Source organism: Penicillium maclennaniae, assembly GCF_028827695.1.
Source record: "Penicillium maclennaniae strain IBT 15551 chromosome Unknown utg000008l:1.0-3552695.0:1.0-3555053.0, whole genome shotgun sequence".
In the NCBI taxonomy this organism is placed as follows: Eukaryota; Fungi; Ascomycota; class Eurotiomycetes; order Eurotiales; family Aspergillaceae; genus Penicillium; species Penicillium maclennaniae.
In genome coordinates this window covers 2,791,798-2,809,184 of record NW_026623220.1, presented here as the reverse complement: position 1 = coordinate 2,809,184, position 17,387 = coordinate 2,791,798, and the positions used below count along the sequence as shown (strand labels likewise).

The 17,387-nt window shown below is 52.0% G+C and overlaps 8 protein-coding genes across 8 annotated transcripts; 5 read left to right on the top strand and 3 right to left on the bottom strand.

The window, feature by feature from the left end:
• Window positions 1–856: 856 nt before the first annotated feature.
• On the top strand, window positions 857–2,534 carry N7477_010012 (3-oxoacid CoA-transferase; the record flags this gene model as incomplete). The annotated part of the gene is made up of 3 exons (XM_056971673.1): window positions 857–919; window positions 979–2,158; window positions 2,221–2,534. 3 exons carry the CDS (start codon window positions 857–859, stop codon window positions 2,532–2,534), a joined length of 1,557 nt encoding a protein of 518 aa, XP_056818652.1.
• Window positions 2,535–2,832: 298 nt separating this feature from the next.
• N7477_010011 (ubiquinol-cytochrome c reductase complex assembly factor 2) lies at window positions 2,833–3,310 on the bottom strand (the record flags this gene model as incomplete). The annotated part of the gene is made up of 2 exons (XM_056971672.1): window positions 2,833–3,216; window positions 3,299–3,310. The coding sequence occupies 2 exons, from the start codon at window positions 3,308–3,310 to the stop codon at window positions 2,833–2,835; spliced, it is 396 nt and encodes a 131-aa protein (XP_056818651.1).
• Window positions 3,311–3,552: 242 nt separating this feature from the next.
• Window positions 3,553–4,796, top strand: N7477_010010 (metal homeostatis BSD2 family protein; the record flags this gene model as incomplete). The annotated part of the gene is made up of 5 exons (XM_056971671.1): window positions 3,553–3,576; window positions 3,664–4,059; window positions 4,116–4,151; window positions 4,220–4,496; window positions 4,576–4,796. 5 exons carry the CDS (start codon window positions 3,553–3,555, stop codon window positions 4,794–4,796), a joined length of 954 nt encoding a protein of 317 aa, XP_056818650.1.
• A 531-nt stretch (window positions 4,797–5,327) lies between these two features.
• Window positions 5,328–7,414, top strand: N7477_010009 (uncharacterized protein; the record flags this gene model as incomplete). Its single annotated transcript, XM_056971670.1, has 3 exons — window positions 5,328–5,482; window positions 5,591–6,056; window positions 6,608–7,414. 3 exons carry the CDS (start codon window positions 5,328–5,330, stop codon window positions 7,412–7,414), a joined length of 1,428 nt encoding a protein of 475 aa, XP_056818649.1.
• A 530-nt stretch (window positions 7,415–7,944) lies between these two features.
• mpkA (mitogen-activated serine/threonine-protein kinase SLT2) lies at window positions 7,945–9,463 on the bottom strand (the record flags this gene model as incomplete). Its single annotated transcript, XM_056971669.1, has 6 exons — window positions 7,945–8,423; window positions 8,449–8,583; window positions 8,638–8,952; window positions 9,005–9,071; window positions 9,146–9,278; window positions 9,351–9,463. 6 exons carry the CDS (start codon window positions 9,461–9,463, stop codon window positions 7,945–7,947), a joined length of 1,242 nt encoding a protein of 413 aa, XP_056818648.1.
• Window positions 9,464–10,891: 1,428 nt separating this feature from the next.
• On the bottom strand, window positions 10,892–13,421 carry N7477_010007 (threonine--tRNA ligase THS1; the record flags this gene model as incomplete). The annotated part of the gene is made up of 5 exons (XM_056971668.1): window positions 10,892–11,080; window positions 11,130–11,867; window positions 11,920–12,630; window positions 12,686–12,815; window positions 12,868–13,421. The coding sequence occupies 5 exons, from the start codon at window positions 13,419–13,421 to the stop codon at window positions 10,892–10,894; spliced, it is 2,322 nt and encodes a 773-aa protein (XP_056818647.1).
• Window positions 13,422–13,645: 224 nt separating this feature from the next.
• Window positions 13,646–14,532, top strand: N7477_010006 (H/ACA ribonucleoprotein complex subunit GAR1/NAF1; the record flags this gene model as incomplete). Its single annotated transcript, XM_056971667.1, has 5 exons — window positions 13,646–13,709; window positions 13,776–13,823; window positions 13,878–13,978; window positions 14,048–14,193; window positions 14,250–14,532. The coding sequence occupies 5 exons, from the start codon at window positions 13,646–13,648 to the stop codon at window positions 14,530–14,532; spliced, it is 642 nt and encodes a 213-aa protein (XP_056818646.1).
• A 409-nt stretch (window positions 14,533–14,941) lies between these two features.
• On the top strand, window positions 14,942–15,954 carry N7477_010005 (CDP-diacylglycerol-serine O-phosphatidyltransferase; the record flags this gene model as incomplete). The annotated part of the gene is made up of 4 exons (XM_056971666.1): window positions 14,942–15,008; window positions 15,058–15,216; window positions 15,343–15,524; window positions 15,586–15,954. The coding sequence occupies 4 exons, from the start codon at window positions 14,942–14,944 to the stop codon at window positions 15,952–15,954; spliced, it is 777 nt and encodes a 258-aa protein (XP_056818645.1).
• Between the last annotated feature and the right edge of the window lie 1,433 nt (window positions 15,955–17,387).

Genomic DNA, 17,387 nt, shown 5'->3' with positions numbered 1-17,387 from the left:
CTTTTGATGTCCCTGCATGAGCGAGAAGATCATTTCTATCATGTACATATGAAAGATACCACAAACGAAGTGTCATTAGACCGGCTAACCCTAGCTATGATTTATAATCCTAGAGCAGGCACATAATCTTACTTCATGATTTCCCTCGAACCCTGCGGTCAATTGCTGGCAGATTCAATGGAGGTAAAAACGAAGCAGTGAGGCCCGGCAACCATTGATGGGATTCTGATTCAAGAATTGAGGCGTGGAAGTGGGCCCCAACAAGCCGTTAACAGTAAGAACGCCGAAGATCGCCGCCAACAAGAACTACTGAAGCTGGCTTTCCATGTCGTATTACGTCAATTTATTAATTGATGGAAAGCGCACAGTAACATGAGATGGGAAACCCAAGTTGAAACTTACACTTGAAGGGCTTGTAAGATCTACAAAGACGTTCCGAAGTGGCCATCGGAAGAGGATATAGCCGGCGACGATGATAAGTCAGCGACCCTCTCTTCCCCGGAATCTTCCCCGCAGCGGGATCGCAGGAGGCTTTGAACACCTAATGGATGTATAACAGATCTATTGGAGTCTACAGAAAAATAATAGCACCTACAGTATTGAATATATAGCCTTTGAATCCTAGGAACCAGCAGAGTCGAATTAAATCCAGCAACCGAAGTCTAACCGATCGGCTCAGATACCATCGGGTGCGGTGCGGGTAAGCCTACTTTGTTCCGCGCGATCTTGCCGCCGCCTCCGCACCATAAAAGGCCTCGCACACCACTTCCTGCGCTCATGTTGCGCTTTTGACTATTAGGTGGACCTGATATTCCTCGTCATCCTTCTAACAGCAACTTATCTTCAATTCGCGATCATGCCTTCTCAAGTGGCAACATGTTTGCGCATCGCGCGGCAGTTCTCTGCTGATCCGGCCAAGGTGTGAGCTTCCACTATACTGGAAAGTAACTCAATGCTAATCTGAAACGCTCGCTATAGCACCAGCGCTTTCTGGCGCGCAATTTCTCAAGCTCCGTGCGACGCGCCGCGATCAACAAGGTCTTTGCGTCGGCCGAGGAGGCCATCAAGGACATGAAGTCGAACTCGACTCTGCTTGCTGGTGGATTCGGACTCTCTGGCGTGCCAGATACTCTGATCAATGCCGTGCGAGCTAACTCATCCATCCAAGGATTGACAGTGGTCAGCAACAATGCCGGCGTGGACGGCTCCGGTCTCGGTTTGCTCCTGCAGTCCAAGCAGATCACAAAGATGATCGCTAGTTACGTGGGCGAGAACAAGACTTTCGAGCGCATGTACCTTACTGGCGAGATTGAGCTTGAGCTGACTCCCCAAGGAACACTCGCTGAGCGTTGCCGCTCTGGTGGTGCCGGTGTCCCCGCATTCTACACCCCTGCGGCCTTTGGTACCGTTGTACAGACTGGCGACCTCCCTCTGCGTCACAACAGCGACGGTACTGTCGCGCTTTACAGCCAACCTCGCGACACCAAGGTCTTCGATGGCAAGAGCTATGTCATGGAGGAGGCTATCAAGGGTGACTATGCCTTTGTCAAGGCCTGGAAGGCTGATAAGCTGGGTAACTGCCAGTTCCGCTATGCTGCGGCTAACTTCAACGGCGCCATGGGCCGCAATGCCAAGATGACCATTGTCGAGGCTGAACACATCGTTGAGCCCGGGGAGATCGAACCGGCTGCTATCCACCTACCCGGTATCTACGTCAAGCGCGTGATTCAGAGCACCACCGAGAAGAAAATTGAGAAGTATACCTTCGCCAAGGAGGAAGGTGCCGACACCTCTGCTTTGGGTCAGGGCGAGACTGCCAACAAGCGTGAGCGTATTGTCCGCCGTGCTGCTAAGGAGTTCAAGAACGGCATGTACGCCAACTTGGGCATTGGTATGCCCATGCTGGCTCCTAACTTCGTTGACCCTTCTGTCGAGGTTACTCTTCAGTCTGAGAACGGAATTCTTGGTCTTGGTCCCTATCCCAAGAAGGGCGAGGAGGATCCCGATCTGATCAACGCGGGCAAGGAGACTGTCACTCTCAACCCCGGTGCTTCATGCTTCGGTAGCGACGAGTCTTTCGGCATGATCCGTTCTGGACGTATCGACCTGACTATCCTGGGTGCCATGCAGGTCAGCGCCAAGGGTGACCTGGCCAACTGTACGTGACATCGTCCCTTTCCCTTCAGTATCATTTTTTTTTTTGCTAATTTGAGTCTACAGGGATGCTCCCCGGTAAAATCAAGGGCTTCGGCGGTGCCATGGATCTGGTTTCAAACCCGTCGGCCACGAAGGTCGTCGTGACCATGGAGCACACTGATAAGAAGGGCAATCCGAAAATTGTCAAGCAGTGCGAGTTCCCGCTGACCGGCCCGGCCTGCGTCAGCCGCATTATTACTGACCTCTGCGTCTTCGACGTGGACTTCACCGACGGTCTCACCCTGGTTGAGATCGCCGACGGTGTCACCGTCGAGGAAGTCAAGGCCAAGACCGAGGCACCGTTCAAGGTCGCCGACGATCTGAAGCCCATGCTGTAAATTGCATTTCAATAATACTATCTGTTTGATGACTTGCGAAAGCATACCGAGATTGGCATTGTACATAGGGAATTTTGAGCTTTCGGAGTCATTTCCAACCGGCGGAATGGAACAAAGATATCATGTCTCCAAGACACTGAATTATTCCGTATGATCAGACATTTTGTACACCTGAGTAGTGATGCAGCATAGAAAGAGTTTTATATTGTACAAGCCATGTAGACCCAAAGCTCCCATGGACCCCCAAAAACACCTCGAAACCCTCAAACCCATTTATACCTAACGCGATATTGCAGTATCACTGCAAGCGCAGGATACCGCCGAGTCTCTTCTTTACCCGACCAAACCAATCGCGATTCGGCGCCTCCTCAAACTCGCGAATAAGGTTATCGAAGTATTCCGGGTCGCTGGCTGGGTATCGGATTTTCTCGGAGATCGGGTATGCACGCGCGAAACGGTTCTCTAGAAGAGCGGAGAGCGCATTTACTGAGGACTCAGAGATCTCTGCTTTCGGTGCTGGCGTCGAAGTCGGCGTGGAAGACGATGTTGGCTCATTTTTGGGGAGTGCAATGCGGGACTGGAGGTAATTTTGCACTGAAACGGAGGCTGGACGCACGGCGTCAGAAGGCCAGTGTTTGAGGATATGCGAGAGGCGAGTTTGGACGGAACTCGGGTTGAGGGACTGTGATTTGTTAGAATTAATATGGCATAACAGATAATGCTGGATTATGCTCGGAGGTGATGAATAGCCCGAATAGACATACCGGCTTCGACATGTTGCAGGTGGCAAAATTGTAAGAGCAGGCAGCTAAAGAAGCGATGACCAGAATCCAGAAACGTCGAAGGTCGGATTGTCAGCCGGGAAAGTCATTCTCTGCCTCAGGCACCCGCAACTCCCTGTTGCCTTCGCCCGTTTCCAACCATCCTTGAGTCTCGACTATCCTTTCTCTTTTTCCTATTTCACTTTGTTTCCCTCATTTATACTGCTTCCTTTCCCGGGCCTTCCGCTCAGCTCGTCATGAGCTCGCAGCGCTATCAACGGGTTTGTCTTCCCCTCCGCTGATCCTATTGCCCCAGTCGCAAGCGCCCCGTTATCACGACTCTTTCCCGACTAACATTCCCCACCCAGGTGAATGCCCAGGATGAAGAGGATGGCCCTCACTCCTATCAGTTGAACCCTGCTCGATCCGATCTCAATCCGACCTCTCCGCCGCCCTCATTCCGCTCTCGTTCATCCTCGCCGTCATCGAGACGACTATTGCATGACGATCCACTCCGCCACGATGACCAGGAGCTTGCTGACGCCTTTGGAGATGAGGACGGCTCTGACGATGACGGCGAGCCAGACGACAGGCAACGGTTGATGCGGGCCAATACCGATGGATGGGCGCCGCCGGATCATACACAGACCCCGATGTCTTCCTCGTCGGAATCGCGGAACGATGCACAAGAGCCGACCCGAGCTGCTCCAGGGATCGTACGACGACAGACTATGTTGCCGACCTTCGCCACCCCGGATCAGGGGGTAGTCGCTCCGTCGCTCCTTCTAATGACGGCGTCTTCGCCAACCTAGCGGCCAAGCCAGAACGAGGCGAGAAGAATGAGGATTTACCTCCCGTAAGTGATAATTTGAACACGGAAATATGCGCTCTGAATCCGTTACTGATCTGTGGTTCAATGTTTAGTCTTACGAAGAGGCGGCCGCCGACGCCACACCCCCATACTGGGAAACCACGATTGTGGCGCCTGGAATCGGATCCGACGAAGTATACGTGGATGGTTTGCCTGTTGGGTCTATCTTCTCATTTGTGTGGAATGCCATGATATCAATGTCCTTCCAACTGGTCGGCTTTTTATTGACATATCTTCTGCACACCACCCACGCCGCAAAGAACGGCAGCCGAGCGGGCCTCGGTCTCACCCTCGTTCAGTATGGCTTCTACATGAAGGGCGGCAGCGAAAGTTCTGGCACCGGCGGCGGGGGAGATCAATACGTGCCTCCCCCCCGACCCCAACAGTCACAGCTTCGATCCAAGCTCAGTTGGTGAGAACGGAGGAAGTGACGGAGGTGCCATGTCGACCATCAGTACCAGCGAATGGATTTCTTACGTCCTTATGATTGTCGGTTGGTTCATTCTGATCCGCGCGGTTAGCGACTTCCTTCGAGCTCGGCGCCATGAGCAACTGGTGCTTCAGAGCCCCGACCGTGGCCTTGGCGTGCCGGTGATTGCAGAGGGTGAGCGGTCTGAGACCGTTGTCTAATTGGGCTAGGAAAGGGTTGGGATCACCACGGCGTTGGCAGACGGAGTTTTATTTATTCTTTCCTGGACATTCCCATCTGGAGCACTCTTTTTACCTCTTTTTCTTTTTCTTTATCTGCATTCTCTCTCTCGTTTTATAGCCTGCTAGCTAGGGAGATACCAATTGTTGACTCTTCACTACGCCAACTAGGGAAGCTTCCAAAAGTATATCCAGACCAACAACGTAATCCAGCAGCCTGCCCACGCCGGCCGCGTACTGCGCCACACCTCCAGGCAGTCCTCTGTCGCACTTCCCTTGCTTCAATTCATTTTTGGCCAGTCAATCTGGAGCTAGCGTGCTATTCGGTAACACAGGGGGGGCAATTAAAGCTGAAGGCCCCCCATCGTCATGGATCACTGAGGGCCCACTGAAGGACCCGCCTGTATTTACTGCCCTTTTCCAACCCTCCCAAGAACTCCTCCTTTCAACCTTGGAACACCTCGACCTTGACCTTACTCGAACTTCTCGGGGCCGGCGCACTGCGGCCGCGCCATGTCTACCGTTGCGACCCAGGGCCCCGTCGAGGCACGATCGCTCTCGTCCATCACCGCCATCGCATCCAACCCCCCCCGCCTATCCGCGCAATCCCACCCACGAGAAACACGACCCTTTAGTGCTATACATCGTCCGGGTCCCCGGCAGTCAAGGTGCGCCTGTCTCATATCCTGCACTCTTATTCACACATCGTTTCTTCTGGTTCTTCATGCGAGAGCTTTTGGCACCTGATGTCGTCATGATAAGCCCATTATTGATAGATGCCCGCATGAGACAGATATATTCCTCTCTCCTCTCAAGCCACCGACGAAATCTAGCGTCTCCGCCGAGGCAATTAACGCGTCTCTATACTATCTCCATGTTGCGACACCTGACGACGATGCGCTACTGCAGGAAGTCGAGCAAGAGCGAGAGGAGGAGGCTCAGCGCCGGAGGGAGGCCTTGGAGGCTGCCGGCGCAGATGCAGATGATCCTTCGCAGCGCGAGTTTCTTCGTATGAACAAAGTCCGAAGGAAACCAGTGGGCGGCAAGGATCTAGACCAGGAGAATGAAGGGCCGATGCAGCAGAATAGCGTGCCTCAAGCTCTAGCAGAACTTCCAGCAGCGCCGCCACCCTTGCCGCGCCGACCTAATCTCACGCCTGAAGTCTCTACAGAGTACATGTCCTTTACTGGAACATCTGTTGCCAATGCGCAGCAACATCCTACAAATCGACTTATACCGGTAGTGCCGAGTCCGAATACCCCAAACATTCTCCCGCGGAGGCCTCTGCCACCTGTGCCTCCCACCGAAGAGCCATGGAATCAGCACCCCGCAGGCGAAGTTGAACCTCGAAAGACAAATCGATGGACCGCTTTTACCGGGAATCGTGGAGTTGAAGCTTGGAAGGAAAGACATGAAGTTTCATCCGCAGGCCGACATAGTCTTGATGCCAACAGGCCGCCATTGCCGCCACGCCCAACGTCACAGGAACGTCCACGCTCGGCAAATAGAAGCCCAGGTGGCTCTCCTCATCGGCAAAGAAAAGGCCCCCCCCGGCCTTGCAAACAACCCGGGCTTCACTATTACACTTATTCGACGTGATCCGTCGTCTGGGACGCAATGGAATGTTGCAACGATTACGGCACCAAGCCTGAGACCGCAATACTATTGATATTGAGATAGCTACACCAGGATATAATCGATTTACCGGGTCCGATGAACCCCTCTCACTCGCAAGCCTGGCTGCCAATCTGCCGCCAGGCTTGATACGCACCGCTGAAACTGCCATGCCGCAGCCCCTCCCAGTCGAGCAAATAAGTGAAAAGCAACTGGGCCCGCGGAAATTCCACCGCCAAGTCTGCGTCTCCAAACCATTCGACGACTCAAACGGCACTCGTCACCCTTCAGACCTTAAGAGCGGCTATTACGTCTTCAAATCACCCTGGAATGGCACCTGCACATTCTCCAGCAGCGTCAACGGCCGCAGTCTCAAATGTAAACATATGATCTCCGGACCAGGTCATGCCCCTATAAGCGAAGGCGAGAACCCCAATCCCGCTGTGACAGTCGCCGAAATTCGCTTCAACACTCCATTCCAAGCAGCAAATTTGCACTATCATACATCAATTCGCACACACGGGCACTCCCTCCAAAGTCCGACTCACAATCTTCCCCCATCTCCAGACTCACCAACGCACCCGAATCTGGCTACTTCCAAACGCAATTCCTTCTCCGCCCTCCTGAACCCAAATACCTACTCTCGACCACGTGCACAGTCGGGTCCTAATGCCGTCGTTCCTGAAAATTCTCGTCAACCCATGAGTCCGGCACATATCCTGCGGCGGACGTCTCTCCCAGCCCAGCGCTTCGCGCGCCAGACTCAATTCCAGCATCACCGGCGCAGTGAGAGTACGAGTAGTGGTGGAGCGGATTCAGACGAAGATAGACTCGATCTATCACTTGCGCGAGAGCTAGCGGGCGGTGGAATGCGCGGCAAGAGCGCGAAGCTGGGAAAGTTGATTGTCGAAGACGAGGGGATCAAGATGTTGGATCTTGTAGTCGCGGCTTGTATGGCTGTTTGGTGGCGTGGGTACTACCATTGATCTATTGCCTTTTCTTGTATTGGAATTAGCCGGATGGCATCCGAGCGAATGTGCCTTTGATCTGTTTAGCATAGGGAGGAGTCTAACGAATTCAAGCAATGGGTCAAAAATGTCGATCCATTACATTCGAGCGATGGTTTCAGCTTTATACGAATCTCATTTTTGATCAGCCTTGGATCTGGCTACAACGATCTATCTATCTGATCCTGATCCCGATTCCTGATCCGAAGTAATCATCAGGGCGTGCAAGGAGTCAAATCAAAGCGTAAAACACACCCGGGCATTCAAATCCTCATTCTCGTAACCAAGAAAGAAACAGCGCAGAAACAAGGCATGGCGTGAAGGGAGGAAGATAAAGAGATAAAGAACATGCAATCGTTCCAGCCTTTCTCTCGGAGGTATCTCTTTGCTAATTCATTATATCGTCATGCAGGCGAAAACCGAGTTTGCTGATGAACCAGCCGAAGCAGACGCAGACACAGACAACCAAAATTGTAGAATTTCAAAAAAAATTAAAAATAAACAGGCAATTAACGATGCACAGAGTCCATGCCGCGCTGCAACGATGACTCCAGGTCATTCGGGTGCCCGCCGTCGGCGGCCGCCTCCTGAGGCTTGGGCTCTTCGGTCTTCCAGCCGCCCTGCTGGTTCTCGGGGATGGGGACGTTGGTCTGCTGGGCCATCTGCTGCTGCTGGGCGGCGTGAGCCTGGGACTGCTGGCGGACGGAGGAGCGGAAGCGAATGACCTCGTCCAGGATCATCTTGCGCATCTCGGGGACGTCGTCAACGACCTCGAAGTGGAAGTCGAAGGTAGTTGGGCACGTGGGCTCATCCGAAGCATCGTGCCAAATGTGCAGGTAGGGGTGCTCCAGTGCCTGCTCAACAGAGATACGCTGCGACGGATCGAATGCCAGCATCCGGTCCAAAAGGTCCAGCGCGTCGGGATTGGCTTGCGGGAATAGACGCTGGAAGGGAATCTTGGGCATGAAGGGCAGGTTGCGCACGTATTCTTGTGCGCGGGGGGGATCCAATACGAGACAGAGTCTCTTCGTTGGGTGTTCCCAGGAAGTGAAGGATCTGGTTCAACTGGTCCACGTAGTCACGTCCCTTGAAGAAGGGACGTCCACCAAGAAGCTCGGCGAGAATGCAGCCAACAGACCACACGTCAACTGTGGATAAAGTTAGATTTTTAACAATAAAAATGATCGAAGAAGGTCACATACTAGCTTTGGTGTAGCTCTGGAAGCTCAACATGATCTCCGGCGCACGGTACCATCTTGTCGCGACATACTCTGTCATGTAACCGGCGTTCTCCTCCGGGTCGATTGAGAAACCACGAGCGAGACCGAAGTCACAGATCTTAAGCTCACAGTCGGCATTGACAAGCAAGTTTCCGGGCTTCAGATCTCGGTGCAGAACGTTGGCGGAGTGGATGTACTTAAGACCACAAAGGATCTGGTAGATGAAAGACTGGAAATGCGCGTCGGTCAAGGGCTGGCCGGAGCGGATAATGGCCGCGAGATCACATTCCATCAATTCTGTGGCATGTTAGATAATGCTCACAAGTATCAGACCGTTGTGGTTGCGTACCCTCGTAGAGATATGTTTCGTTGAAGTTGTCCGGGCGGGGGATGTCCATATCGTAAAGACAAGTAATCTGGCGCGTGTTAGCGGGGCACGCAGCACGCAGCACGCAGTACGCAGCACGAGGTGGGGGACGGAGCGATGTACATTGCGATGTCCACGGAAGTGCTGGAGTAGCTTGATCTCTCTCAAGGCGCGCTTGGCCAGAATCTTCTTGCTGAAGACGTTGGTAACCTTCTTCACCGCGACACCCTCGCCGGTCTGAATGTTGGTGGCGGCACTGGAGGGGGAACGACCAAGTCAGTTCGAAGCGCCCACGAGGAAGACACGACGAGCGCATCAAGAGACCTACCAGACGATGCCGTACGCACCCTGGCCGAGCTCTTTGGTGACATTGTAGTTCTCATTCACGATGAAGTCCTGGTTGAAGACCTTGAAGACCTTGCGACCTTGCAAATCAGCCATGGCGCCGGTGTCCACCGAGGTGAGAAAGGCAGAGGAGAGGAGAGAAGGGAAAAGAGTGAGAAGATCAAGTGGAATGAAACGAGAGAAAGTGCAACAGAGATAGGTGAAAGGGGGAAGTCTCGACTCGACGTGTGATGAGAAACAGAGCCCCGCAGTCCCCGCGGATGATCGGGTTCTTATGAAGACACGATGGACTCGGCCAGTGTGTAAGAGTCTAGGATTTTCTATTAAAGGAAAGAAAATAGAAGGAGGTTCGCTAGATCCCTATTCTCTATTCTCGCTGCTTATTTTCAGATAGTGATGGAGATATTCTCGTCTCGAATTGTGAAACTCTGACTCGCTGTCAAAAGACCTGAAACATGGAAACACCGTTCAAGTGGATCGGATCACTGCCCGAGTTTCGTGTTGATCTTCGATCCAGCCCTACTTCGATGCCTTTTCGCATATTTTCATATTCTTATTTCCTATTCTCCTATTCCCTATATCCTTCCACCCACTCGCTAGGATACTTTTGCTTCATTTCACTGTTCATATCTCGGCCGTTCCTCGACTTTCCCTTGTGCATTTTCCAGACGACGCTCCTTACGCAGTGCCTTCAGCTTGGCCCGCGACTCGTCCAGGGGCACCATAATTCCTGTAGAGCCGTAGAGATGCGCAAAGAAGAAGAAGCTCTCATTCAAATCCATTTCACAATAATACTTTCAGGCTCCAGCCAGTCTCTCGAATAAAAAAGATCAAAGCACCACTCCGCCCAAGACGGAAAGATAGTCTCCTTGGAAATACCGATTTCTCGGGAATTTGTAGATAGCATTTTACCATGGCCGGAACCAGACGTTCTTAGTTCAAAAGCAGTCCGAGAGGGCTGGAATGGTCAAAAATCCAATGATAAAAAAGACAAGATGTCAATTAAAGAAGGGAGATGGCGGAATATAGGATAGGTGGAGTTCATGTGAACGAACCGAAAAGGCATGAAAAATAGGTGAACTAGTTTCTGACTGATAGGATGAGCAAGCTAGACCATTATTACCTGCATGTAAGGTTTTGGACACAGAGAGCAGGCAGGGGAAGTATGGTTCAGTCCCTTCATAATTAAATGCTGTGGTGATGATCAGGACTAAAAGGGCAAAAGTATGGAAAAGATCATGAGTCACAGCCTGGGTCTATTCTTGATAGAGTGAAATCTCTAAATAGGCTTCAGTTCGATATAGGCACTCCCGTCTTTGAAGGTAGAAAGATGCCGATATCTACCCAAGGTGTTTCCGCTTTGAGGGCACCGCATTCCAACCGGCTCAATGTTGGTCCTGTTTACTCGACTACATGACTAATGTATGGGATACATTGAGTAGAATAAAAAATAATATCCGCATGTACTTCATTTCACTTTCGTAAGTCGATAACACATTTCTCCCCTACAAAGTGTTCTCCAACCTACGCTCCTTGCGCAAAGCACGGAGCTTCATTCGTGCCTCGTCGTAGCGCAACCTCCGTTCCCTTGGTCTGACTCGCCGGGTCATCGCGGTTCCGGATATTCACAGTGCGAGACTCCTTCTCTGATGCTCCCACCACGAAAATGAAATTGTACTGGTTAATTTGACCGGTCCGAATTTTCTTTGCCATCTGTTGTTTGTTAGTTGAGCCACGAGGTGTTAGGTTAAGAGAGACGTACTGTATTACCGCTGATATCGATATCGACGTTCAGCTTATCCCCCTGGAGGATCTGCTGCAATTCCTCAACGTAATCGTTGACAGCCGGCATGACGGGAACGATCAGAATCTGGCGGGGGCTGATCCAGAAGGGCCACTTGCCACCGAAGTGTTCGATCAGGATGCCAAGGAAACGCTCGAAGGAGCCGATAATGGCACGGTGAATGACAACGGGGCGAGCACGGCCAGGGCCAGGTTCGGTGGGCTTGACCTCCTTCTGCTCGGTCTCCTTAGACTTCTCGGTCTTTTCGGTCTTTTTGGTCTTCTCAGTCTTCTCGGTCTTCTCGGTCTTCTCGGTCTTCTCGGTCTTCTCGGTCTTCTCGGTCTTCTCGGTCTTCTCGGTCTTCTCGGTCTTCTCGGTCTTCGCGGCGGACTGGTTATCCATGTACTGCAAATCGAATCGAATCGGGGCTGAATAGTCAAGCTGGATTGTCGCACACTGGAATTCACGCTTGAGAGCGTCAGCAATGGTGATATCGATCTTGGGTCCGTAGAAGGCACCATCGCCCTCGTCAATGGTCCAGTCATCGCCCTTAAATTTGGTCATGGCCCTCTTCAGCTGGTCTTCAGCTTCGTTCCAGGTCTCTAGGGCCCCCAAATACTTTTCTGGTCTGGTACTGAGCTTGAGTTTGAAATCGAAGCCGAATAAACCGTAGATACACTTCAGGAAGTCGAAGAGGCCTTCAATCTCGGACATGATCTATGAAGATGAATTAGCCAATGCGTCAAAGTGATACTCCGGTTGAACATACTTGGTCCTGAGTGCAAAAAATGTGCGTATCATCCTGCTGGAACTTGCGTACACGGGTCAGACCGCTGAGAGCACCCGAGGCCTCGTTACGGTGCAGAACACCAAAGTCTGCAATGCGCATGGGCAATTCGCGGTAACTACGCTCGCGGTGACCGAACAGGACGAAATGTGCCGGGCAGTTCATAGGCTTGAGAGCCCATTCACGCTTCTCAACATCCAACTTGAACATATCATCCTTGTAATGAGCCCAGTGACCGGATTGCTTCCAAAGACCAACGTCATACATGTTGGGGGTCTGGACCTCTTGGTATCCGCGCTTGCGGTACTCGGTGCGAAGAAGAGACTGCAGAGCGTTGAAGATCTTGGTTCCGGCGGGAAGCAAGAAGGGGCAACCAGGGGAAACCTCATCGAAGAAGAACAGCTCCTGCTCTTTACCCAGGCGCAGGTGATTGCGCTTTTCGGCCTCTTCTAAGAATCGGAGATGCTCGGCCATCTGTTTCTTGTCCGGAAATGCGACACCGCGGATACGTTGCAAGGAGTCGTTGGTCTGGTCACCGAGGAAGTAGGCAGAGGAGTTCTGCATGATCTTGAAGGTCTTGATCTTGCCAGTGTTCTGGATGTGTGGACCACGGCACAGATCAACCAGTGTACCGCAGCGGTATACTGTAGATGACTCGCCGGTGACCAGCTTATCGATGTAGTGGAGTTTGTACTGATTGAAGATTAGGATAAAGAACAGAATATATGACGGATCTAGAATGATATACCTTGCTGTAAGAGAACATTTTCTTCAAATTCTCCTTGGACACCTCCAAACGGTCGAAGCTTTGCTTTTCCTTAAAAATCTTTCCGGCACGGGTATCAAGAGGCTTCCAGTCGGCCTCGCGGACGACACGTCTATTCATTATTAGCACCACCCAACATCCCGGTATGCGCATTGTTTACATACCCATCAGGCATGGCCATGTCGTAGAAGAAACCCTGGGGAGTAGGGGGGCCATGGGACAAGAGGCAGCCGAATTCGCACTCGCAAGCCTCGCCGAGAGTGTGGGCACTGGAGTGCCAGAACACCTCACGGGCCTCCGGGTTGCTGAAAGGTACCAAAAGAACCTTACAGTCACCTTCCAGAGGGCGGTTCAAATCCCAGAGTTCGCCATTCACCTTCGCGATAACCACATTGGCGCTCACATCCTTGGGAACATCGCGCAAGAAAGATCCGGGGGTGGTTTCATATGCCTTCGCGGGGACGGAGGTGGGGTTGCCGTCGCCAATGTCGAGGGTAACATTGATTTCGGGGTGAGGGCGGTTCTTGGTCTCCTCAAGATGTTCTTGCCAAAGCTGCTCGAAGAGCTCGTTACGCTCAATCAGCCACTGGGGGAGGTTATCGGCAGGAGGGGCGCTCTTCGCTTTGGCGTCTTTTGGCGGGGCAGCGGCAGGCTGAGAAGTGCCCTGAGCCTCGTCGGCAGGCCGGACGGGCAAATCCTCGGGGGCGTCAGAAGCCATGTGAAAATTTCTCAAAGTGAAAGAGAAATTGACCGGCAACGAAAGGTGAGGGGTCTTTTAAAACAAACTATGACTCCTCGTGCAGGGAAAATGACTCTTTTCGTGAGGGACCGGGCGGTGAGTCATGTGACAAAACTGCCCTGGCTAGCGACGCTTTACCGCATGAAGTTTCCACCATCCGAAAACTTCTTCGCCCATCACCCTCAATCCCTCAACACATCAACATGTCTTTCCGTGGACGTGGCAATGCCACCGGTGCGAACCGGGGCGGCTTCAGCAGCCGTGGTGGTGAGCATTCTGCCTCCGCGACGTTTGACGATCGGACTCGGAGCTAACGAAATTTTTTTGATCCAGGCCGCGGAGGCTACCAGCAGTCTTTCGGACCCCCCGCGCAAGTTTTCGGTAATGACAGTTGATATTCATATTGTATGGACTCGAGACTGATAATTTGGTTAGAGATGGGAACTGTCATGCACGCTTGCGAGGGCGAGATGGTCTGCGAGTCGATCAACCCCAAGATCCCCTACTTCAACGCCCCGATTTACCTGGAGAACAAGGTACGTCGTCGCTAAAATTAACCTACACTGACTGAGTCGCGAGACGTGGATCTAACTGTTGCGCAATAGACTCCTATCGGTAAGGTCGACGAGGTCCTCGGTCCCATCAACCAGGTGTACTTCACCGTGAAGCCCCAGGAGGGTATTGTCGCTACTTCCTTCAAGACTGGTGACAAGGTCTTCATCGGCGGCGACAAGCTGCTTCCTCTCGAGAAGTATGTGTTGCCATTGGCCCCCCTTAATCTGCGATCATAGCTGACTGTTGAAACAGATTCCTCCCCAAGCCTAAGGCCCCTGAGGGTGCTAAGCCCAAGCGCGCTGGTGGTGCCCGTGGTGGCCGCGGTGGTGCTCCCCGTGGCCGTGGCGGTTTCGGTGGACGTGGTGGTGGTGGCTTCGGTGGCCGTGGTGGTGCTCCTCGCGGTCGTGGTGGCTTCGGCGGTCGTGGCGGCTCCGGTGGTTTCTCTCGCGGTGGTGGCGGCGGCTTCTCTCGCGGTGGCGGAGGTGGCTTCGGTGGCCGCGGTGGCCGTGGTGGTGGCTTCCGTGGTCGTGGGTGAAGCAAAACTTGACCGTTGATGTCTATTTATGGCGTTTGGGGGATTCGGGAGCTTTTTGCAGGAATATTTCCTTTCTTCTTGTGCATCCTGACACAATTGCTGCTTCTCTGCCTACAGGATTGCAGAGACTGTAGAATATATCCAGTCAAAAAATTTGTTTTTGTTCATTTCATTATCAATGACTAGATCTTTAAAAGGTCGAGAGTACATATTTCCCGATTCGTAACTTTTTTCCTCGAGTGGCTGGAGTGTGGCACAGTTTGCATGTGCACCGCCCCAGGAATTCGGGAATGACGTTTGACCGCTCAGCGAATCTGTGCGTCCGTCAACACGAAGCAGGATTCCTCCCTCCACCCCCTCAGAAACCCCACGACACATTTTTCCCTATTTGATCACATTACTTGACCTCATGTCTCGCAGAACTTCGACTATGGCGTCGAGCAGTTCTAACAATGCCCCGTCTGCAGGTGACGGAGGTCAGTCCATTAATCTGCAGCTCTGCGAATGGATGCTCACGAGTCATAGGCCAGGAAAAGCAGAAGATGCTACTCTCGTCTGAACATGGCCACTTTAGCTTGATCAAGTCAGTATCTGGAATTCAGGTTGCTGCCTGCATCGCAGGGTCCTCTGCTAACGCTGCTACCAGAGCTCTCCATCTTGCCGATCTAGTCACTGAACTTAATGGTATGGAGCTCCTGTACTTGACATCGTGCATCTTCGGTTCTCACTGCTAATATGGATCTTATTAGGTTTCTGCGGAGGCAAGCTCATACCTCACGAATCGCCGATTTGCCGCTAACCGCCGAATAGTCATGTCCGTTTTCTCGTCTATGCGCTATTGTCTCGGTGAGCCCACTGAATACAGTGCCATCTGGGCTGCCCTCGGTTTCATGCCTTTCGGCCTATTCTTCGACTTCATGGACGGAAAAATTGCGCGCTGGCGCAAGAAGTCCTCCCTGATGGGTCAGGAGCTCGACTCGCTCGCTGATTTGGTATGTTCGCTTTTGAAGAATGTGTAGGAAACGAGCTCCTAAACCTCTCGTGTGTTGATAGATCTCCTTCGGCCTCGCCCCTGCCGCGGCAGCTTTCGCGCTTGGTATTCGCACATCTCTCGACCACCTGTTCCTCACTTTCTTTGTCCTCTGCGGTTTGACCCGCCTGGCTCGGTTCAACGTGACGGTGGCTGTGTTGCCTAAGGACAAGACCGGCAAGTCGAAATACTTTGAAGGCACGCCCATTCCCACTACATTGGCAATCGTCTCTCTCATGGCCTACTGGGTCTCCCAGAGCTGGACCCACGAGAACATTCCTCTCGGCCTCGTTGCAGAGGGTACAATCTTTGAGTTTCACCCGGTTGTGCTCATGTTCGCTCTGCATGGTTGTCTGATGGTTAGCAAGACCATTCACATCCCGAAGCCGTGAGCCGTGATCGAATCTGGTCATGTAGTATACTTGGGGAAAATTTACCAATGCTTGATTTTGGATAGGTGGCCTTGGAAATTAGTGAGCAGTGTTGCTGTGCATAAGAAGACCTGGACACAATCTCAATATACTTGATTGAGAATGATTCACATGTGTCGTGGTTTCATAGACGATACAAGCCCGTTGCATAGTCCTTTCATGACACGAAATGGATAGATGTCCAGTATAACAACCGGAATCCCTATTCGGAAAGGGGTGTCTTGCAGGTCATAGTGAGTGGGAAAAATAAGAATGTTGGTGTCCGAGGAGAACAGAGTGTGTAATCTGATGTGCTGCAGGTAAGTCATGTGTAGGCGGTACTTGAGGCCAACGGCGTGGTGACAAAAGCGTCGTATCGCCCTTTCGTAGACATTTCATTATGCTGACGGGCTGCCCCGGATGGTACACTGGCCGTATAGTAACCCGGGGACCCCACTCGCCTTCGTAAGCTCCAGCAGGTCACTGTAAGCCTTAACCAACATAGCGGGAGCCACTTCGGCCTCAAGCATCGATAAATAAATCAAGAAGGATAAAATTAGAGCTGCGATTCATCAAAAGAAGCCGGAAGGCAAAGTTGGTCGAAAGAACGACTCACCATACAAAGTAAGCATGGAGAGCTACGAAAATTCTATCTAATCAGAGACAGCGGTGATAATAGTAAGCCCATCACTCAGAAAAAGCTGGTGGAAAACAGGTCTTCGGTAAACCATCAAAAACATAATGGGAGGTGTGTTGGGACCTGTTTAGGTCCGGCGTGGACCTTTCTGCTACAAGGCATACATAGACTGTTCATTTGAATTTACTTCTAGGAATAAGACAGATTGAAAGAAATACTTGCGCAAGAAGCGATGTTGGACGAACGAGGTATGTGGACTAAAGAGCTGCCAGATTAAATGGGATGATATCCAGATCAGAGTTCCCCAGTGAGGGTTATTGAAGTGTTGGAAGAATCCAACAAGCCCGAAATAGATGCATGAGTTAAGTAGACTGTGTCGGTCAGCAAAAAGCTGGCTTGATCTCACCATTCGAAAGCCCCTGTGAAACGATAGTTTGCGCCAGACTCTTCTCGTACTTCTCCCTCACGCTTTGAAGGACAGGCTCATCGATGTGAGCTACTCGGACAATCAGGCCTGGACAAGCGCGTCTCCCTTGCGCAACCACTTTAAAGGGTTGGCCCGCCGAAGGCAGACGTGCAGCTCATCTTGGCCTACTTCGACGCGGCCCCCGCCACAATTTGGATGTGATTTTATCACTCTGGAAGAGTGATAAATGCCGAAGTTGGAGATACCAATTATGAACGAGCTTAGCCAGCTGCTTGTACGTCCACAAGTGCACGCCAAGCGCCCAGATAGCCTTCTTTCCAATCTAGGGATCGAGGATAAAAAATATCGTCA